This window comes from Pseudopipra pipra, chromosome 22 (assembly GCF_036250125.1).
Source record: "Pseudopipra pipra isolate bDixPip1 chromosome 22, bDixPip1.hap1, whole genome shotgun sequence".
NCBI lineage: Eukaryota > Metazoa > Chordata > Aves > Passeriformes > Pipridae > Pseudopipra > Pseudopipra pipra.
In genome coordinates, this window is record NC_087570.1 from 2,057,017 (window position 1) to 2,080,221 (window position 23,205).

Here is a 23,205-nt window from a genome sequence, read left to right on the forward strand (position 1 = left end):
TTTGCCAAAAAGAAAAAATAAAATTTTACGTAATTTATGTTTAAAAACAAATCCAATGGTGTGTTTGACAGGACATCCCCAAAAGCAGCTTACCATCCTGGTTACCCCACTCCCAGTCGGGGCCACGGACCACTTTAGCCCCCTGGAAAGTCCCCTTTAAGGTGATGCGAGTCAAATTCTGTCGAGGACTCACCAGGACTCTGAAAAAAAAACAAAATGAGAGAAAACAAATGAATTTATTGTTATTATTGACACTGTTTAAAGCTCTGATCCAACTGAGGTCTGTCATATGAGGACTATCCCTCATTTTAAGGGGATGCTGATGGACTTCTCTGGGGTGCCCACTGCATCAATGCTTTGGAGTCACAAGGAGTTCAGCACATCCCATACCCTGACCTGCACAGCACAGTTCACCTGCTGAAAAGCTGAGCAGATCAGACCATGGCTACACCATTCCCAGGATCTCCCAGCCCTTTCCATGTGCCCTGCACTCCACACTCCAGACACACACCCTGCTCCAGCTCACGGACAAAGGGAAGGTACCTACGTGATAGTGAACAGGGGGTCTGATGTCCTGTTAAAGCAGCTTCCAATTCCCATAGTGTCACAGCAGCTCCTCTGCTGGCTCTGTGCGTGCTCTGCCCACTCTGCTCCCCAGCAGAAAGCCTTCTCATGAGTCACCAAGCCACCAAAATCCTCAGGGAGCTGTTTGGGCTGCTCACCCGGGGTACAATCCACTTTTCGAGGCGACTGCCAAGGTGCCCCAATCCATACCCCTGGAGCCTGACAGGCTCTTGGCAACTCCCAGAGCAGACAGAGCAAACCAAGTTCAGCAGCTGTTCCACAGGGCAAGGGGAGGGGAAGCTTATTGGGGGTAGGGCTGACCTCAGAACACTGTATTTATTTTCCATCTAATACCTACAGAGAGAAGGTGGAGACTCAGAAGGATAAAAAGCTTAGGCCTGAACTTACTGTTTACTTATCCACCAAATGCTTAAGTCTTTTACCTTTCTTAACCTGCTGACGGATCTCCCACCTCTGGTTTACAACCTAATGTGTTTAAAAAGAGGGAGAGATTATTTACACAGGCTCTTACAATGGTGGAATGTTCATTGTCCAGACTGCAGCTCAACAGGAGCAAGAGGAAGACCCTTTATTTTGATGGTTGGGATTTTGCCTGGTTTAAGCACCAGCAAGGCTGGATGTTGTTATGAAAGGAGATAATGAGAGTGGGATAGGGAAAAGCTCAGCTAAAAAGAGATGCTGATCAGCATTCATTTTACTGCTCTGTGTCAGGCACTAGAGACCAGCTTCAAAAACCAGCATGGATTTGGGCACTGTGTCTGAAACAGCTCAGCTACAACACTGTTTTCACTGTATTTTGTTGCATGTTTTTCTAACAATTCATCAAAGATCTCTCAGTCAAGCCCTGACTGAGTGATAAAAATATACTTCTCTCCTGCAAACCCTACTCTCTCAAGGGAGCTCTCCATGCAAAGATCCTCAGTGATAGTAAAATAAAGCACTGAGCTAAGCTTAAGCAAGATGTTTAAGGAGCAAAACAACCACGACTCATTCTATTCCCAGCAGAAGTTCCCTTTTTGTGTAGTCACACAACAGGAGTCATTTCCCATCTCAACAGCCCTCACATTAACCCGCCACTTTCAGTGAAATCTGTGGCTGGAGACCAAGAAAACAAAGCCAACCACTTCAGAAAGGAAGAAAACTGTTAAGAAACTCCACCTCTTGCTGGAGACAATCCACCAGAAAAACCCTCCTTCCCTCCCAAAAACAATGCCCCTGCCTTGAACCACCCTGCTGACCAGCACCCAGGAACGATGCAAGAACCTCATGTCCTGAGCCAATGTGTCTTAGCTTTTAATCTAATTCAACATGTTTTGCTCCAAACACTGGGTAACAACCGAAGTTATTCGTGTGATGCTAAAATACCCTCGAGATAAATTTAATCACCGCGATGCTGCCTCTAATAACGACGTTAATTATGACAGCCAGAGTCTGCAGCCATTTCTGCCCTACAAATTCCAACGATATTAAATTACTGTAGAGTCCAGAAAACACTTGGGAGCATGTACTGTACAGAATGAAGTTATGTCTCTCTCCAGCAGGCCGGGAACCACTCCCTGGGGATATTCTGCCTGTGCTCAAGTTTCACCGAGGTGCTTACACAGCTTTTCACACCCCTGGGAGCTCTGCTCCACACAGCTCCAACAGCAGCATCACCCTGGCTTGGGAGAGATGTGGGACCCAAATAAACTGACCTGGAGAAGTTTAAACAGACTGCTTTTAACTTACAGTAATGACCTGAGACCCTGCTGGAGTCAGAGACCCTTCACACCAGGCACAGCTGAAGTATTTTGCAAGATAGAGACTTTTCCACTGCAGGAAGTTCTTGTCCCAAAAAGACAAGCACAGTGCACAGGGCTGGAGAGCAGAAGGGATGGACACCCTGAAAGGCAGCAGGCCATAAATACCACGTTCATCTCTTCAGAAAGGCACAGCTGTAAACGAGACTTTCAGCTCATGGTAGACACAAAACCCACAGCAGACACAAAACCCACAGCAGACACAAAACCCACAGCAGACACAAAACCCACATCCCTTCCAGGATGTGCAAAGATCTACACAGGGTGAACTCAAGAAAATCAACACAGAGACCTTGCAGAAACCACAGATAAAACTGACCTCGATGCAAGAAATTCTAGATTCTCTAATCCCCCCCCAGCAAAGCTTTTCCTGAAGCACTTCCAGCAGAGGATAAAGGAAGGCAATTCTGACAGATGGCAGGGGCTGCTGGTTGCTCAAGCATGAACCAGACTAAGACAAGGGCGCTGGTGAGGGATCAGGATCACGGAAACCTATTTCAGGAACTGTCTTTACCAAGATTCTTCCTTTTCAATCCTGTCCTTCCTTGACAAGGCAGCAGTTCTTCACAAAACCAGCTGTGTCTTTATAACTCGGGTCTGGGCTGGGCTAAAAGCTCAGTCTTTTTTGGGTGACCTCCAAAGCTCAGATCAGAATCAGGGTTTCAGACCAACACAGAAGCACCCCTGAGCACACAAAGTGAAATAAATGTCTTGTCCTCATCCTTTAAACGTGACTATCAGTTCAAAACACAGGCTAAGGATGTTTTAGTGAAGATTTCTCTTGCTTACAGTTTGGATCGTGTAATTCCACAAAAGGTAAAGATAAAATATGTCATTAAAATGCAACCCCTGCTCTACAAATCAAACAGAATATTCCAAAATAACCAAGGGAAGCCCTAATGTGGGGATATGCAATGGTGTTCTGCAATGCACAAGGAGGCAAGCCTAGCCATGATGACATGACATGACAGTTTGGTATTTTATCTGGCAAATAATGATTTTTTTTAAAAGCAAAATTATATTAATTCATTGATAGAACAAATTAATACATAATTTGACATTAAGAAATTAATTTTTTTTACAGGTTAGGAAACAAACACATCATCACAGAAGAGTCAGATTTGAGTCAACAGCCACCAAAACTTCTGAGACCAACAGCTTAAACTGCCATTGCATAAATAACACATGTTGAAGAGGTTACTATGTAAATAAACCTGCATCCCCTTTATTGCCCAGTAATCAAACACCCAGCAGTTGTCACTCAGCTGCTGGATTAGTCCAGGCTCACAGTCCAAGCAGCCCCAGATGGAAGGCTGGATTATTAAAGCTGCCTTGAATGGGTCTGCACTGCACTGGCAAACCCAAACCAGAGCATGCACTTGTTCCTGTATCTGATTTCCAAATCCAGCTGGTAACCAGACTAGACAGGGTTGGTTTAAGAATTAGGGCTGAAAATAACTGCACTCTCTGTTTTGACTACAGGATAAAACACAATGTGAGAAAATATTTGTATTTCTTATGCTTGATCACACAGGATATTTCCCTGTGTGGTTTGCTGGCTCCTCCAACTCCATTGTTGGCCAGGGAAGAAAAAAACAGGACTTGTGAAAAATTGTTGTGATTTATTGGTGAGTGAAGCCTAGAAAATAGCCTGGGTAAAACATCCCCCACTGAAATTCAGCTCAGCCCCATCCCCGAGCAGGTGATCCAAGCAAAATTCCAGTGCTGCTCTTGCACTGGGATATAATCACACTAATATTTTGTATGAGAGGTAGATTATTTGCAGAATCATCAGAGCATGCCTGACTATTGCAGCCCTAAAATAAACTTGATGAGTTTTGCTTTGCTGCCCTGCTCCCAGACACTGATTTATCTTCCAATTACCAAGCACATATTCACCAAATGGATACACAGCTCTGGAAAAAAAGCTCTTGAGTAAAACTGAGCTGTTCATCCTTCTAAGCCAAGGATGAGAGCATCTCCCACAGCAGCCACAAAACTCGAACCAAAAAAAGACCAATAAAATAGAAAAACAACTGGAAGAGGTCAGGAAGAGATTACCTCTAATAGCAAATTTAAAAAAAACCCCAACAGTACTTCCTGCCACCAGAGGTTCAAACTCAGGTCATTTTAAGACCTGAAATAGCCTTCAGGTAAAGGAGTCTTCAAAGCCTCTTTGGAAAACTGATTGGGAACCCTCTGCAGCGTCTGTCTGGGGTTAAATCCTCCTAAATCCCAGGATTAGTGACCTGCTACAAGGAGCAACGTGTTGGCCTGGAGGGACTGGAAACTCCCAGCTCTTCATCTCTGGTTCAAGAAAGACTCGAGGTGAGAGCTCCATCCCACAGTCCTACATTTGATCTCACCAGTGGCAACCCAAGGACTGTGTAAGCAACCCCAACTTCGTTTTCAAATCCAAGATTATGGGATGCTGTCAAACTCGTTGGGATGCCTCTCCATCCACTCCCCTTCAGCTTTCTGACTAATTAACACTCCAGAGGGCTCATCACAGCACTTTGCCTGGATCCTGAGACCAACACACTCCTGAGGCTCCTTTTGAAGAACCAAAAGATCCCCATTCCCTGCCAGAGAAAGGAAAGAGGGACAACCTTGGTCTCCAAAGGAGACTCATCCTGCTTTTCACAGCATTTACCTGTGTGTCTTTTTTAAACACACAGATTTTTGGGGGGCCTGAGGGAACTGCCAAAGGTTTTATCTTCTACTTTATTTAGCAAAAAAAAAAAAAAGAGAGAGAGATGAGTGCTCCAAGCAACAGTGCAGTGAGTCATGAGCCATGCAATTCCTGTTCTTCGAAAAGGACTGTGCACTGCCTGAGGCAGTGTCTGTACAGCTCAGACCTCACTTATTCCAAAGAAATCCTTTCTGTGGCATTGTTCAAAGGTGATCCAGGCCCTTTGTTTCACTTATTTTTTTTTTTTATTTCTTATATGAGGACATTCAATTCTTAATGCAGAGCAACCTCCGGAACACCAGAGCAACAAATCACAGGATGGCATCTGCATTAAAGCAAAGATGTTCCTGCTTCTTCCTTGTTCCTGCACTGAAAGGCATTTCTGGGGAATTCAATTTGCCAGCTCCCTGTCCAAAAGCTCCTGCACAAAACACACATTGCACTGTGCCATCCAGCTCAGCCAAATGCCTGGAACAAAACCCACTCCTGACCCGCTTGCTCCAACAGCTGAGTGACTCCTAAAAACCACAATATGCACTCCTCATTCATCTTTAAAATTGCAGCTTCCCACAGCTGGAAGCTTCTTCCTTGAGGGTTTCTAATTCCTCTCCATCCCTAAGCTCAGCTGGAATCAGTACCTGCCACGCAGAACAGCAGGAGAGGTGTTTTATTATCCAATTACAACTATTGCTGCTTTACCCTTACCCCTTACTGAGGCTCCCAGAAGCCACTGTCACACCTGACAGGCTCATGCTGTGTCCCTGAAGTCACACACACACCCCTTTTCCTTTTTTCCTTCTTTTTTTTTTTTTTTTCTTTGCTGCTTGGCATTAAGGTCATTGCTCCTGCTAACACACACTGAAGTAAATCAGAATAGTGCTACTTTAACAAAGTCTGGGTGTCACATTCTGGCCCATGTCTAGACTTCTTTTTATCAAATAAAGTTAATTCATATCACATCTTCTCTAAAACCACTCAATGAGCCACATTCACAGGAAAAAAAAATGAGCCACACTCACAGAAAAAAAAAAAAAGGCAAAGTAATTTAGGAAAAAACCAACCCAAAAGCCACCAAAGCACCATCAGATTTTTGCTACAATGGGCATCAAACTCCAAAGAGTCCTCCAGTGCTTCCAGAACATTCCAGAGCAGCGCTGCAGTGCTCTGGGAAAGTCAAACAACTCACCCAGGACAGCACTGGGGCTGGCAGCTTTCCTGGCCACCCTCCAGGCTCCCTTTTCTCCCTGACAGCAACCACCCAACTGCCCAATTCCAGGCTGCCCCATTCCAGGCTGCCCCATTCCAGGCTGCCCCATTCCAGGCTGCCCCATTCCAGGCTGCCCCATTCCAGGCTGCCCCATTCCAGGCTGCCCCATTCCAGCCTGCCCCATTCCAGCCTGCCCCATTCCAGCCTGCCCCATTCCAGCCTGCCCCATTCCAGCCTGCCCCATTCCAGCCGCACAGTCTGGGCACAGGGTGGGGACAAGCCCTGAAAGGAAGAATTGCCCTCGGTACATCCTTCCCCAAGTCCTGGGGAGAAACTGCCTTAGAAATCTGCCTTTGGATCGGGGTGTTCCCAAGGGAATTCAGCTCTGCAGGGCTGGGAGATCCCATGCCCAGGGAAGAAAATCTGGGCTGCTCTGCAGCCTCTCACAGCAACTGCTGCCTACCTTTTTTATTTTTTCTCTTTTTTCTTTAAATGTGAGTAGGATTATGTACCTTCAGCTCAAAGAAAAGACACAGTCAGGCATCCCTGAGTAACTACTTGGAGATAATTATAATATTAATAGAAAGAGAAAAAACCCCACATGCCTATTTTTATATATATATATATTTATATATACACGAAATCATGGAGCTCATTTCCAAGCAGGATCTGCCTGGCTTGTCATATTTACCACAAGCTCCAGAAACATCCTAATCTGGTGGATAAACACAAGCCCCAGAGCTCAGAGGGGAGATTCTCTGGACATACATCCATCCCTTGGCTCGCACTCGGAATTCTGGCTCAACCACACCGGCACAGCTCTGGTAATTAACTCCATGGAGAGCTTCCCATAAGGCAGGAAAAGCAGCTGCAAATCCCCCCCAGCTGCCTTTAGCACAGTAATTACACTTCCCATTCCACGGGCGGATGCGAAGCACTGGGATATTTTCAAAGGGAGGCAAGAAAAGGAAAATCAACGACAGAGACAAGCTGATTTCTCAGGACTTCTCCTAAAGGCAAGAGGATTAAAACATTCATCTTCTTGCCCGCTTGAGGAGTGCAAATAAAACTACTGTTTTAATATTTTTAATTTTCCCCTTATCAAACTTCCCAGAAAAATTCTGATTTCTATCTGCTGTGTTTTTCTCAAGCAGCTTCATAAAAGTGCCCAATCCAGCCTTACCTTGTTCTGTGGGACAGAGTCCCCAAACCTTTTTGATCATGCAAGCCAAGGACTAAAAACATTTTGAGCGCTCCCCAATACCCATTTATTTATATAAAAATGCATTTATATAAAAATACAAATACATTTCTATATAAATATATAAAATATAAACTGACATTTATATATAAAATTGATGTATAAATACATTTCTGTATAAATGTAAAAATAAACATACATACATTTAGATATAAAATTTTGTTTTATGTAAAAATATAGATACATTTTTATATAAATATATTTTACATTTATATAGAAATACTTTTATTTCTATGTAAGTTATACAGAACTACATTTATTTCTATATAAATTACGTAGAAATATTTCTTTCTATATAAATTACATGGAAATATTTATTTCTACGTAAATTACATAGAAATACATTTATTTCTATAAATTATACTGAAATACATTTATTTCTACGTAAATTACACAGAAATATTTATTTCTATGTAAATTACATAGAAATACATTTATTTCTATAAATTATACTGAAATACATTTATTTCTACGTAAATTACACAGAAATATTTATTTCTATGTAAATTACATAGAAATACATTTATTTCTATAAATTATACTGAAATACATTTATTTCTACGTAAATTACATAGAAATATTTATTTCTACATAAAATACGTAGAAATATTTATTCTATATAAATTACATAGAAATATTTATTCTATATAAATGATATAGAAATAAATTTATTTCTATGTAAATGATATAGAAATAAATTTATTTCTATGTAAATGATATAGAAATAAATTTATTTCTATGTAAATGAAATAGAAATAAATTTATTTCTATGTAAATGAAATAGAAATAAATTTATTTCTATGTAAATGATATAGAAATACATTTATTTCTATGTAAATGATACAGAAATACATTTATTTCTATATAAATGATACAGGCATGTACTAGTTAGGTGCTGTGCATCATCCCTGCACTTTGGCAGATGGTTTTGCACACCCCTGGGGGGTCCAAACCCCATTCTGGAGCCCCCCCAAGTCCCCCCTGGCTGGCAGGACTCACGGCTGGGAATGTGCCGTCTCGTAGCGCTCGAAGGAGTGGGACAGGTCGTGTTTGTTGTTCATGTAGCACTGAGTGCACAGGTCGTAGTCGAAGCACATCTTGCACTTCCACCTCATGCCACGGATGCCGTGCTTCTTGCAGCAGTCGCAGATGATGTTGGGGTGACGGACACCTGGGAGAGCACAGGGGCAAAGGAATGAGGGATTCACCCAAAATCCAGAGAAATCGGCTCTTAGGACCTCTCTTAAAGGAAAAACTCATGGACTGTGTGTGTGCTGAAGGTGATGCAATAATAGAACGTGAGTGATATGTGTGACCTGTGGATGTACAACACGTGTGATGTGTCTCTGTGCTGGGCAGTGACAGGACCCCAGGGAACGGCCTCAAGTTGTGCCAGGGGAGGTTTAGGTTGGGTATCAGTGAAAGGTTCCTCCCCAGAGGGTGGTTGGCACTGACCAGGCTCCCCAGGGCAGCGGGCACAGCCCCAAGGCTGCCAGAGCTGAAGAAGTGTTTGGACAACACCCTCAGGGACAGGGTGGGATTGTTGGGTTGTCTGTGCAGGGTCAGGAATTGGACTGGATCATCCTTGTGGGTCCCTTCCAGCTCAGGACATTCTGGGGTTCTGTAATATGAAGTCTCCATTTCCTGGCTTGAGGGACTTGTGTCCTAAAGTCAGGTCAGGCTCCAACAATGGCAAAGTCAGCAAAACTGTTCAACTCAGAAAAAGGAGGAAAGAAAAGCCTTTGCACAGGGGCAAACAGGAATTCCCTCACCATGAACTGGCTCAGTGTGTGCTCTGCTGCTGCTCAGCCTCACTCCACAGGCAGGAGTAAAAGGCTGACCCTTAGAATCACACAGTGATGGAATGTGCTGAGCTGGAAGGGACCCATCAGGATCACCGAGTCCAACTCCTGTCCCTGCGCCCGACACTTCCAGCCAGGCTTTTATTTCAAGTAAATCATATTTGCTTCAGTAAAATAATATTTAAAAAATAAAATTCAAACAGTTTATTAAGAACGGGGATCCTCACAGATGGGAAATGCTACACAAACTAAGGCAGGAGATGTGTTTTCCAAGGTCTGTGCTCCCTGTCTATGCTATACTTCTCATTTTGGGTGTTGCCACAGAGCAGGAGTTCTTAAGCCTCCTGTCCTTGCCATACTCAGCAATTTGGCTGTTGCCATAAAGGAGGAGATCATAATCCCCCTGTCCTAGCCATGCTCATAAATTTGGGTGTTGCCATAAAGGAGGAGATCATAATCCCCCTGTCCTTGCCATGCTCATAAATTTGGGTGTTGCCACGGAGTAGGAGATCATAACCCCCCTGCCCTTGCCATACTCATCAATTTGGGTGCTGTCAGAGCAGGAGTTCTTAAGCCCCCTGTCCATGCCATACTCCTCAATTTGGGTGTTGCCATAAAGGAGGAGATCATAATCTCCCTGTCTTTGCCATGCTCATAAATTTGGGTGTTGCCATAGAGCAGGAGATCATAATCCCCCTTTCCTTGCCATATTCCTCAATTTAGGTGTTGCCACAGAGCAGGAGTTCCTAAGCCCCCTGTCCTTGCCATACTCATCAATTTGGGTGTTGCCACAGAGCAGGAGATCATAATCCCCCTGTCCTTGCCATCCATACTCCTCAATTTGGGTGTTGCCATACAGGAGGAGCTCATAACCCCCCTGCCCTCGCCCTACTCACCGATCTGGGCGTTGTCATAGAGCAGCAGGTCGTAGGCCCCCTGGAAGCCCGTGCGGTAGTTGGTCCTGTTGCCCTGGTCCCACTGCACCACCACGGTCTTGTCGGGGGTGGTGGGGCTGCCGGCGCGGCCGATCTCCACCACGGTGCCCACGTTGCCCTCGCCGCTGTCCTGGCTGCCCCACTTCCAGTCCACGCCGCGCACCACCCGCATGCCCACCTGCATGCTGGCACAGGGCTCCACGTCCATGGATGTGCTCGGCAACCCCTACAGCTCTGCCCCTCGCCGGGGCTCGGGCACGGGCAGCAGCATGGTCAGCACGCCTGGAACACAACGTGGCACACGTGGGTAACGCCCAGCACCTCACATCCCCCCTCCAGAACGTCACATCCCCCCTCCCAGCACATCACATCCCCCCTCCCAGCACATCACATCCCCCCTCCCAGAACAACCTGGCACAGGACAGGCCTGACCCTCCAACTACACACATTTACTTTATTCAACTGTAGTATTTTTAAAGAATTATTTCAAGTATTTATATTAAGATGATTTAAATAATATTTGCTTTAAAATAATTAATTGGATTGTTCGTAAAATATTTAAATACTGTTTTGCTTTAGCTAAGTAATATTTAAAAGATAAGACTTGAGCAAATGTACTTTATTAAAAACAGGGATCCACACGTGGGTAATGCCCAGCACATCACATCCACCCTCCCAGAACAACCTGGCACAGGACAAGCCTGACCCTCCAACTACACACATTTACTTTATTCAACTGTAGTATTTTTAAAGAATTATTTAAAGTATTTATATTAAGATGATTTAAATAATATTTGCTTTAAAATAATTAATTGGATTGTTCGTAAAATATTTAAATACTGTTTTGCTTTAGCTAAGTAATATTTAAAAGATAAGACTCGAGCAAATGTGCTTTATTAAAAACAGGGATCCACACGTGGGTAATGCCCAGCACATCACATCCCCCCTCCCAGAACAACCTGGCACAGGACAAGCCTGACCTGCCAACCACACACATTTACTTTATTCAACTGTAATATTTTTAAAGAATTATTTAAACTATTTATATTAAGACGATTTAAATAATATTTGCTTTAAAATAATTATTTGGATTATCCGTAAAATATTTAAATACTGTTTTGCTTTAGTTAAGTAATATTTAAAAGATAAGATTCGAGTAAATGTACTTTATTAGAAACAGGGATCCTCACAGCTTTAGCACAGGTGGGAATGATACACAAACTAGCCAGGCTTCCAAGGCAGATAATCATCTGTAATAACATCCAAAAGCTTATTCCAGAGCTCTGTGTGTGAGGGAAGAGAACTGGGCAAGGAGTCTTTACACACCCCAGTACCAGCCCTTGACCCCAAAGTCAGGAATAAATGCAACAGCCACCGACAGCAGAAACAAAAAAAAAACAGTAAAGAGAGTTGGAATAATTGTCCAGGAAAGCACCAGCCCTGTGATTTTAGCAATAGAAAGTCAAAACCCACCTATTTTTCAGGAAGACCCTTCATATGCACTTCATCACTTATCACTGCACTTCATCCCTTAACCCTGCAGGGGGGAGTTTCACTTGCCCTCAAAGTTAGTTTTGGTTTCGGTTTGGGGACACAGGAAGTTTGAAAACTGCACTTGAAAGAAACGTTTGTCTGTTTTCCCTGCGGTTTTCAAAAACATTGCCAATGTCAGATAAATTTCAGTCTCTCCCTGCTATTTATCAATGAGCAGGAACAGGGAAGGGCTATTATTGCTTACCTGCAATAGGCAGAGCAGATTTTGTGCTGGGATCAGTTAAAGCTTGGGATAGCCTTCCCAACTGTTGCCATGGCAATGGGTAAATGAGGTGAATACCACACAGATGCATCACATCCTCAATTTTGAATCGAATCAGATCATCAAACCCTGGTTTCTCTCTTTACCACAACAGCAAGACAGAGAAGAAGAGCGTGGCTTTCAACATTTAGGACCCGGAAAAAAATCTACTGTGGCATCGCTGGGTCCCCCTCCATAACATCCAATATTGTCTCAAAAATTTGAAAATCGAGACCCAACAGAATGCCAAGGGCCAGAGAGTGCAGGTGCCAAAAGCAAACCTCACCCACTGCCACGCCACAGAGCAGCTCAGCCCAGGGTGACAAGTGTCAGGGTGACAATCCTGGCCCAGCTCAGGGATGTGCTCAGACACAGCAAGAGGAGCAGCTCCGGGCCCTGTGACGTGTTGTCGATGCCCCCACCCACCCAGCAAAGCAACTGAAACCACCAAGAACCTAAAAATAAGCCCTTCCTCCAGCCCCAGAGCCCCGACTGAACGTGCAGGGGAGTCGTTTGATGCAAAATCATGTTCCTGGCGTGCAGGGAGAGGCCCATTCCTGCTCAGCTTCAGCACCTCTGCAGCTTCAGATTTTTCCTGCCATGCGTGGCTGTGACATCCAGACAACTGTCACACGAGAGCAACATCAAACCCAGATGTCCTCGTGAACCTCCCGTCATCTCTCCTTCTAATCATCACCAAAAGATGCCTCGGGCGACTCTCACTGAGAGCAGTGGAGGTGGATGTAACACTGCTGAGCTGAAGGTGCACCAGTGTTTACTGCCTTTATGAAAGCAGGAATCATCAAAGAACATCCTTTTCAGAAAGCATTGCAGGGCCTAATGAGATTTGTGTGATCCCCCTCTTCCTCCAGATCAGAGATGACTAAAGTGGACTATTTATTCCTTCAACTAAAAGGTAGAACTGCTTTTTTTTAAAGGCTGCTGTGAACCAGTCAAGAGCCTGAGAAAACAAATGGGAGCACCCAACAATGCAAAGGTGCAAGAGAAATGTAGCTCAGTTATTCCTACAGGCCTTTTCCTTAAAAACAACCACCACCATCCTTCCTGTTTTCATCTGAGTGAACGGGGGGTAGGTAATAACAGAGGGAAAAGGAATTGCATGCCTAGGGAAGGAGACAATAAATACCACAAGATATCTCACATGAGGACAGAGTGACACTTCCCAGCCTAAAGGGTTTTATGCCATTTCACTGGACCACCTTCTTCCTCTCCCCAGGAATGAATGAATGAATGAATGAAACAGCACAGGCTCCATCACAGCTCCCAGCATTTCCAGGAAGGAAGTGCCAGTTCCAGCAATTAATTCATCACAAAAGAACATTCCAGGCTGTGCCACAAACCCACAAAATTGAAGTCTCTGCAGTACAAAGGAGGATAATCCCTTGCCACCTGGAAACAGCAGGGTAGGCTGGCACGTGACAGCTGGTGACCTGAACAGAGCAGTCCAGGAGCTCAGCACCAACCTTGGCCCAGAAAGGTGGGACCTACAGACAGGGCAAACCCCCACGTTGTGCCCCTTCCCACCACCCCTGGATGCTGCTCTAGCTCAGTGTGCTCCTGTGATGCTGAATTCCAGTTAAGGGGGTTGTCTGGGCTGCAGAGACCCCACCAGCCCCTTGCTGGCTGATCCGAGGCCGTCTTCCTAATGTGAATATTCCATTTTCCACACAAGAATGCACCAAATGCATTCTGCATTCCCATCTGCTCTGCAGGGGAGATGCATAACAAGAATAAAGGACTGTTCAAAACCTTTATGAGATGAATTACAGTGCTCTTGCAGGCTGAACCTTGCCAGAGCAGCATTATTTACTTCCTAAGTGGAAATGTTTCACTCACTGAAGCAAATACTCCTCTCTTGATGCTGTCTAGGTCATAATTATTCCAGGGAAGGATAGGTACAGCTGCCAGAAATGATTCACAGAGAAAACATCAGTTTCCCCATGGGAATTTAAAGCAACTATGAACAAATAATCCATTATAAGACACAAGCATATTTCTGAATCCTGAGGTAACATTCTGACCTTGTCTACTGTGACACAGGAAAGAGCAGCCCAGGCACATCTGTGAGTCCATTCCTAGGAAATCCCAGTAATACTTTACTGGAACAAAGGGAAAACACGTCAGAACCTTCAGCTGCAATAACTGTGGCAAATTTCTGCCAATGTTCAACTCCTCTGGAGGCAGAAGGTGCTCTAGAAACAACCCAATATCCATCTCACAGGAGACAAAGGTCACTGCTGCTCTGGATACAGAGCAAACAGAACCCAGGAGTGGTGTAAACAGTTGGCAAAATCAGTGCATGCAACTCGGTGATCACATTATTTGAACAGCAAGGCAAACAGAGGAAGTGTTTAAACCAACAACAACAACAAAAAAAGCAGGTTTTTTTCTCTCTCTTCCTTACACACGTTTTGCAGTTTGAATTGTCTTCTCAGGTGAGTTATTCCACCCTACAGAGATTTGCCTATCCAGAGGATGCTTCCCTAGGCAATTGCAAATTTCCAAAAGAGCAGCACAGGCTCAGACTTGGACACTTCCCTCATTTCTGCACATCATTTCTGAACACACGTGGGGGTGGCTGCAGCAGAACTCCTATTCCAGGGTCTCTTCACAGCAGCTCACTCGAGCCTGAAATCTCCAACCTCCCCCACTAATACTTTTATATTCTTTAATAACAGCAAACAACCAGCAAATAGCCCTTGGAGCCCAAGGCTCAAAGCTGCTCAGTTAATTACCAAAGTTAATATCCATGAAAAAAAAAGCTCAAATTCAGCCTTACCTTTCACTTTTCTTTCTCCTCAGCACAGCAAGCACACACGAGCTCTCACTAACAGGGTGCAGTGCAGTTGCTCTCAAGGATACACACAACTCCCACAAATGTAATCACTAGTGAATGAAAACTGAGCAGGGAACCAGCAAAACACACAGCAAACAACCCTTCTGGACCCAGCACCATCTGAACACTGCCTTGCACCTCCCGGGTGAGGCCAGAACTCCCCAGCCCCGACCCAGGTGTGCTGCCTTGGGCACTTCCAAGCCCAGAGAGACCCTCCCTGCCTCCCACCACAGCTGAACCCTGGCATTCCCAGCTCCATTTTCCAGTAGTTTCCACCCTGGAGACTTTTGCCAAGCCTGTGGCATTTTATTACCTCACCTACAACCCACACCAGTCCAACAGCCAGAGCTCTGCCACTCGTAAATCTCTCTCCTTGTCTACTCTGACCCCCCTGCAGCCCAGCAAAAGGATTTGCAGAATTGGCCGAAGTGAATAGTTTAGTATTATTTAATAGGCTATTTAAAAGAGCCTGGAGTGACAGAACAAGTGGGAATGGCTTCAAGCTGACAGAGAGGAGGTTCAGATGGGATACTGGGAAGAAATTCTTCCTTGTGAGAGTGCTGAGGCCCTGGCATGGGTTGCCCAGAGAAGCTGTGGCTGCCCCATCCCTGGAGTGTCCAAGGGGCTTGGAACAACCTGGTCTAGTGGAAGGTGTCCCTGTCCATGGCAGTGGGTGGGACTGGATGACCTTTAAGGTCCCTTCCAACCCAAACCCTTCTGAGATCCTGTGATATTCCACTGCAGAGCCACAAGACCTCAGTGATCCCTTCCTTCCCTTTCCCATGTGCAGTCAGGAGTTCTGTTTAGTCTAAATTTTGCAAAATGCCATCTCCGGCACAGGGGAGGGAGAGAGAAGAGCAGATGATGTTTTTGTGGCTTAAATATCAACAGCAGATAAACGAAGCCATTCTCCTGATAAATTAGTCTCAGCTGAAAAATGGGGGAGGGGAAGAATCAGAAATGGGGCAGCTGCCACCAGTAAAACCAATCAATCAAGAAAAACCAAAAAAGCCCGTGAGGTTAAATAATTTCCATGCCCCAAACCTCACCTGCTCCCCAAGTATATTTAACTGCATTACATAAACAGAATAAAGCAGGTGATTAATACGCCTTTGCTCGGGGATTAATATCTTGTCATTCCAGCGTCAGGGACACATCCCAACATCCTCAAACACTGGCACACAGAGGGAGGAAACAGCTAAAAATACCAAGCCAGGCACTCTGCTCAGAGTCCCACGGAGAGCATTTTATCTCTGCAATCAACACTTGTCCTCTGCAAATGCCAGCCCATTGATCTGTTTTGCCTACACTGAATTTCACATTCCATTTACACCGATTGTGTTCTAGCACCCGAGTTGTTATGGTGAGAGGGGGAACGTTCCCTTCCCTTGCAAGCTGTAGCAGCAATGTTTCAGAGGTTATCATGCTGCTTTACCAGCTATTCTTTCACCTTGTTAAAGGATGGAGGCCTAAAGGAAGCACCAGCAAATTTATTAATACTCAGGACTGGTAGTTTCGGGCAAACCTTTCTGAGAAGCTTGATCCCAGCATTCTGGTTTCCTGAAAAATGGCAAACAAGCTCAGAATAGATCCTAAAAATGGAAGAAGTTATAGAGAAGTTGCCTATCTTACATTTTGGGCTCATTATGGATGAGTATGGCAGGACCCAACAGCTGCAGAGGACACAAAGCCAACTGAACTGAGCTGGCCTTGAACCTCCAGTTCTCACTTTACTCAAACTTCAACCCCCCTGCGATGACAACAGACCCAGAAAAGTGAACCTGCTTCAAAAACTGAGCCCTAATCTGCACAGCCTCAGTCCAAACTGGTTTTGTCACCAAGCTCCACGGACCAAAAAGGGATTTCTGTCAGCCACGAGTAACAAAATCAGCCAAAAAGAAAGTGCCAGTCTGAGGCACACATCCCCCAGGAGCACAGCACTTTTCATGAACCAGCTCCCTGCTAACCCAGGGACCAGACCAGGAAATTCACTGGATTGCACAATGGTCAATATTTGCTTTAACCCATAAAAAAGCAAACATTACCTTTGGGAAACACCACCAGCAAGACAAAAATAAACATCTGTCACGGGCTTCCACCAGGAGAGGTTGTGGTACACCACAGAGCACTGGTTTGGGCTGGGGTTGACTTCATTCTCTTCACAGCAGCTTGGATGGTGCTCTGGTTTGGATTTGGGACCAAACCAGGGTTGGTAACACAGGGGTGTTTTAGCTGGTGCTGAACAGAGCTCACACAGCACCAAAGCCTTTCCTGTTCCTCACACTGCCCTGCCAGTGAGGGGCTGAGGGAGCACAGGAATTTGGGAGGGAACAGAGCCAGGACAGCTGACCCCAAGTGACCAAAGGGATAACCACCATGGCATGGTGCTCAGGAATAAAAAATGGGGAAGAAATAGGAAGGGGGGGATGTTTGGAGTCAGTCTTTGCCTTCCAAAGCAACCCTTGTACCTAATGAAATCCTACTTTCTCAACCTGACCCCTGCAGCCCCTTCCCTATCCCGGGGGGGTGGAAGTGAGGAAGCAGCTCTGTGGGGCTCAGCTGCCCACCAGGGTCAACCCACCACACACAAAAAGGCAGAATATCTTTTGCCAGGTCAGAGACGTTCAAAATTCAGATTTCTAAGTCGAACTCCACAGAAGAACAAGTTCCCCCTCCCAGCTTCTATCGACCACAACAACTTCAGGCTTCAGATTGCTGAGATCAGTGCTCATCTGCCCACTGGAGAATTAAAAGTGATTATAAGTGAAAGTTCACACTGGGCATCTAGTGGATGTCTCTTATTACATCCCACGAGATAATTGCTCATGAGCCCGATGAAATTTCCTTCTGGCTTTTGATGAACTGTGTTCTCTCCAGGAGGGAGAAAAAACAGCTCCAGCCATTTGCTTTAATTGGACCCGACAGTTTGCAGATTGTTGCCTCCAGCCCAGAAAAGCTCAGTAGCTGGGGCTGATGAGAATCCACTTTTTTCCTCAAGAGCGGATTTCAGAGTTAAATTTACATTGCATTACAGTACAAACAAACACACACACACCCCTCCCTGCCCACACACACGACCACCAGGTAATGTTGTTTAAGGAAAAAAAAACCAAACAAACAACATTATTTGCTAAGTTTTCACTTTACACAGAAAAAAATGGGAGAATGGTATTTTAACTTTCCCATGGAAGATCCCTGTGGCAGAAGGAAAACAAAAATCCAGTAGCATTGCATCCCATCTCCTGCCAAGAACCACCATCAGTTTTCTGGCCCTTGGCATTAAGAGGTCAATACTCAACCACCTGCATCCCTTGCAGGTCTTTCTGTGCTCAGAACACTGACAAAAGCCATAATATATAAAAAAATAGCTTAATAAAGTCAAATACAAGTCATCCAGGGCAGCTAGAACATCTCCATTACTTAAAGAACAAGCTTAACAGACCCTTCAGGAAGGGTTTCAGTGTATTTATCATGCCTTGTGGGAAAGGATGGACTAGGTGGCCTCAGCAAAATCCCTTCCAGAACTATTTTCAATCATCTAGAAATAGAGGATCAGACAGAAACATATTCCAACAGTGAGAAATCTGTCTTGGCAGCGGATTTCAACTGTGCTCTTACTTGACATTGCTCTAATGTATTTCTCAGAGGCAAGACCATCTGGCCCAGAGCTGATGGTGTGGAGCCCTGGTAAGGCTCAGGTCTGCAGCTCTCTCACACCAGCTATCAACTCCTATTTACCCTTAAAACCCGACTTAAATCACTTCAAAGTTCATGAACCTCCAATCTAATCCCACAACTGCCCTGTCTGCCCAGAAAGGCAGGAAGTGTCCCCACAGGTCGTGCAAAAATCAAAAGACTAACTTACTGCAGGAGTGGAAAAATCAAGAGGAATTAATTCTGAAGTCCTGCAAGAAGGGAGGTGGTTGAACAGTGGGCTGAGAAAAGGCAGTGCTGGGGCTGCTCAGAGGGGTTTAGAGCCTGGTGCCCTCAGCAGTGGAGGTACAATGGGATTACAAATCCTCTGAGTTAGGAACAAACACAACATCCTCCAGCTTTTCCAGATGAAAAGCAGTTACTTCAGACTGGTACAGAGCGAGCTGAGCATAAAACCTGCCGGACCTCTGATGAGCCCCTGGAGCTCATCCTACTGACTCCAGATCCCCTGCAGGCTTTCAGAAGGGGCAACACTGCACTCCTGCCCGTTTCCAGCCTGGAACTTGCCCTTTCTGTGCTCTGAAAGCAGATCAAAAGGTTTAAGTCTAATCTCCCCTGACATGCCTTTGGCCAGAGAGACGTTGGCTGCGTAGGAGCAGAAGGAATTGAGCAGTAGCTGTTGCTTCCCTCCCTGGGACTCAGCGAAGGTTTGAGGGTCAGCACGTACACAACTCACAAGTTTGTGCATTTTACAATTACAGATGCCATCTTTTTGCTCTGAGCATTTTGAAGAACACAGGAACACTCTGCAGAGGGGAAATGGAGCCACAGTTCTCCATGGAACTGGTGGCAGAGCCAGGAACGAAGCTCACATATCCCAGCTCCAAGTCCTGTTCTCCACAGCCTGGCCAACACTAGTCACAGGAAAGAAGGAAGCACAAACCCATGATTCAGGATGCATCCCTGCATTCCTTGGGGTCACAGCAGGGAATGTGGATGAGTAAGATCAAGCCATTGATTCTCCTGCTCACACACATGTAACTTCACTGGTTTTCCAGTCTAAGTGCTGGCAGACTACTTCTGTGTTCCTGGAAATGTCAACCACCACCACAACTCTCATTATAGGGAGAAAAGAAATATTTAAATCCTGTAAGTCTCCCAAGAAATGAGAAATTCCACTTTCTCTTTGCTCAAGAAGAGAAGAGTATCCAATGATCTCTCTCCCATCAGAGCTTTTAGTGAGAGTGTATTGAAAAGTGTGCTGGTCTCCCTCTGAGCACACTGTATTACAACACTTTGGCCCCTCCAAAAATGACCTTGATAAGCCATGAATGTAGAAAATCCTTACAAAACAACCAGAACTCAAATTGTCTGCTCCCAGGACTTTCCCTTCTATTCCTGGATCCCTGGAAAACAGCAACTGAAAATGAAAGGGCATGATCAGTGCTGCTGTGAGAGGTACGGTGACATTCATCCCTGAGTCCTGCCAGAGCCCAGGAGCAGTTCTGCAGCAGAGATGATGAGCAAGGCAAACAGATTTGATGGGAACAGGCAGGGACAACACGACCTCAGAGAGCTGAACGAGGCTGGAGAAAGCCTTCAACTTCAGAGAGACCAGGACTGGGCTCTGTGAGCAACCAGGACTGCTGATAATACTACTGGGACACAAACACAAGGCACAAGACAAGCTTGTTCCAGAGACAACTGCTCTCTGAGCAGCCCATGGGGGTCTGTAGCCACCCACTTCTTCATCAAGGCAGCTGAGAAGGCCATGGACATCCCCCTCTCCACGTAAAAATGGAAGGAGACAACTGCAACCACCACACTTGCAGCACTTCCACAGGTTTTCCAAGACATTTGTCCAAGTTTCAGTGGCAAGGGGCTGTGCATGGCCTCCCAGCTCTTCCAGACAATCCCAGCAGTGGATCAGTGGCCACTGCAGACCAAAGCAGGAAAATAGCAGATTCTTTATTGACGAATTTGGCACAGGATTTTCACAGCCACAGAGCTTCAAACATGCACTCAAAATAAATGTCAAAACATATGATGCTATACAGCAATATCAGAATAAGCAGAGAATTGAGCCAAGCCAAATATCACACAAGTATGAAGATTCTCCTCGTGTCAGTGACTCAGAGAGCTGTGCTGTGCAAAGAGGAAGGGATTGCAAACACATTTACCTTTGTGAAGCCTAAAAAAGAGAAACTGTTAATATGCTGCAGCCACACTTCGGTCCTAAAGGAATTTACATCCTTCCACCACAGAAACAGATGAGATCAGTACAGAAAACAGGCATAAGGTACTGAAAATACACCAGTGGTAGAGCTGGGACACCCCATCTACTGTCCTGTTAGTTGGAAAAGACCTTGAAGGGAACCATTACCTGCCCAACAGAAGTTATCTGCTCCAGACTCAAATCTAAACAGCTACAACTTGGAGCAGAAAGCGAAGCTCAAAAACCAGCAAGACCTTCTCTAGCTCTGCCAAAGCTACTGAAGCTTTCCCTTTCCAATTTCCATTATCAACATGTCACACAGCATCATTCCACCCATAACAATGTGGGTAATGTGGGTTATTTGCAGTAACTGCATCCTTTGACAATTCACTCATCTATACTCTGAAACCATGAATGAAAAATTCAACAGGTAATCAAGTACAGAGGAAGGTCCTAGAAGGATGAACAACTGCATCATTCGTCATAGGAAGCAGTTTTAGGAGACCAAGGAGCTACTAAAGAGAGAAGAAATAAAAATGGTATCTCATTCGAGCCAAATAAACTCCTGCTATAGCAACAGAGGAGTGCAGAGGATGTAATAAGGCTCTTAGCCAAAAAGAGAGAAGGTTGAGCAGTAAAGCCAAGCTCAAGTGACCTCCATGAAGGTGAGCCAGAGCTCACTTGTTTCTCAGCGAGGTAGAAATTGGAATTTGTTACATTCAGAAAGTAATTCTGCAGCCGAGCGCCTGCAGGGAAATCAGAGCAAACACATTTAGTGCTTCCAGTGCAGCTGTACCAACTTCTCCGGGTTTAAGTCCGGCCCTTGCTTCCATGCCTCTGGTCAGATCAGGAAGATCGCAAATATCACGGAAACACGGGAGGGGGGGAAGAAAAAGCCACATGTGCTTCAGCGCCGAGTTCGAGCCGGCACAGCCGCAGGGACACGGAGCGCCCCCGAGGAACCCCCGCCCGCCTTTCAGGTCTCACCTTGGCGAGCGAGGACTTACCTGCAGTACCTGTTCGGGAGCAGGATGTGTGCTCACATCCCCCAGGGCAGCCAGGAGAAAGGAAAATGGAGCAGGAGCCAGCGGACTCGCCCCACCGGCGGCCCCAGCCCCGCCTAAAGGCGGCAAGGGCAGCGCCGATCCCGGCTTAACCCGGCGGGGAAACCGGGGGAAAAACCGCACACCTACCCGAGAGCGCGGGGAGAGCGGAGAATCCCGAGAGCCCTTATCCAGCGGCTTCCCTGCCGTCCTTCCCTCCTTCATCCTCGGAGCAGCAGCAGCTGCTCCAGCGCGGCCCGGGCGGGGGGAGAGCGGCGGGGCTCAGGTGGCACAGCAGCGGGAGCGCGGGGCGGGCTGAGCCCCCCGGGACCCCCCGGCAGCGAGCTGGGCACCGGCACCCCCGGCAGCACCCAGGGGCACCCTCGGCGGCACCCGGGGGCTCCTCCCAAGCCCCGCCGAAGCGCCGGGAAGCGGCCGGGCCGTGGCCCCGCGGAGCTGCTGCCGCAGCGGCGCCGCTCGACCCCGGGGCCGCCCCGCCCGCTCCGCCCGCCCGCCCTCCGGCGGCACGACGGGAGCCGTAGTTCCTCCCCGACCAGCTCCGGGCACCGCCGACTACAACTCCCGGGAGCCCCCGGGGAGCCGCGGGCACCGCCCGGCACGGCGGAGGATGCGGGGGGGGCGTGGGATGCAGGATGCTCGCGGGATGCAGGAGCGGCCCCGGGAGGGATGCGCGAACCGCGCTGTGTGTGTGTGTGTGAGCGAAACGAGGGTTTGCGGGTCTCTTTTAGGATGGCTTAGTCCGGTAGGTCGTGGGTTTGGTGGGCTCGAGGCGAAAGGGTTTAGGTTGGATGTTAAGGAGGGAATGGGGTATTAGGAAGGAAGTGGGGTATTAGGAAAGGAAGGAAGGAATAGGACGTTAGGAAAATTGGATGTTAGGAGAATTGGATATCAGGAAGGAATTCTTGGCTGTGAGGGTGGGGAGGCCCTGGCACGGGTTGCTCAGAGAAGCTGTGGCTGCCCCATCCCTAGAAATGTCCAAGGCCAGGTTGGAGCAACCTGGCGTAGTGGAAGGTGTCCGTGCCCATAGCAGGGGGTGGAAGTGGATGATCTTTAAAGTCCCTTCCAACCCAAACCATTCCATGAGTGTGTGAACTCTAAGGGAGATTTGTGTCCTTGTTTGGCAGGTGGTCAGGAGGGCTTTGAAATCCTCTTCCCACTGCCTGCCCCCAGCCTTCTGCCTGGATGAGATTAAGTGCCACCACACAGGAATCTGAACACCTGGACTGTAGAATCATGGAATCATGGAATGTTTTGGGTTGGAAGGGACCTTAAAGATCATCCAGTTCCACCCCCTGCTATGGGCAGGGACACCTTCCACTAGACCAGATTACTCAGAGCT

At 46.4% G+C, this 23,205-nt stretch overlaps 1 protein-coding gene across 2 annotated transcripts in view; it reads right to left on the bottom strand.

Moving 5' to 3' along the window:
* The window catches only part of MIB2 (MIB E3 ubiquitin protein ligase 2), a 41,081-nt gene extending 18,748 nt beyond the window's left edge, over nucleotides 1-22,333 (bottom strand). The window contains exons 1-4 of one of the 2 annotated variants that reach the window (XM_064678941.1): nucleotides 21,996-22,333; nucleotides 10,243-10,563; nucleotides 8,544-8,715; nucleotides 94-200 (exon numbers count right to left, since the gene is read on the bottom strand). In XM_064678941.1, coding sequence (XP_064535011.1) covers nucleotides 94-200; nucleotides 8,544-8,715; nucleotides 10,243-10,489 — 526 coding nt within the window. In that variant the 5' untranslated portion in view covers nucleotides 10,490-10,563; nucleotides 21,996-22,333. Of the gene's footprint in view, nucleotides 1-93; nucleotides 201-547; nucleotides 1,494-8,543; nucleotides 8,716-10,242; nucleotides 10,564-21,995 lie in introns of those variants that run through there. The other variant, XM_064678942.1, reaches the window with a different exon arrangement.
* Between the last annotated feature and the right edge of the window lie 872 nt (nucleotides 22,334-23,205).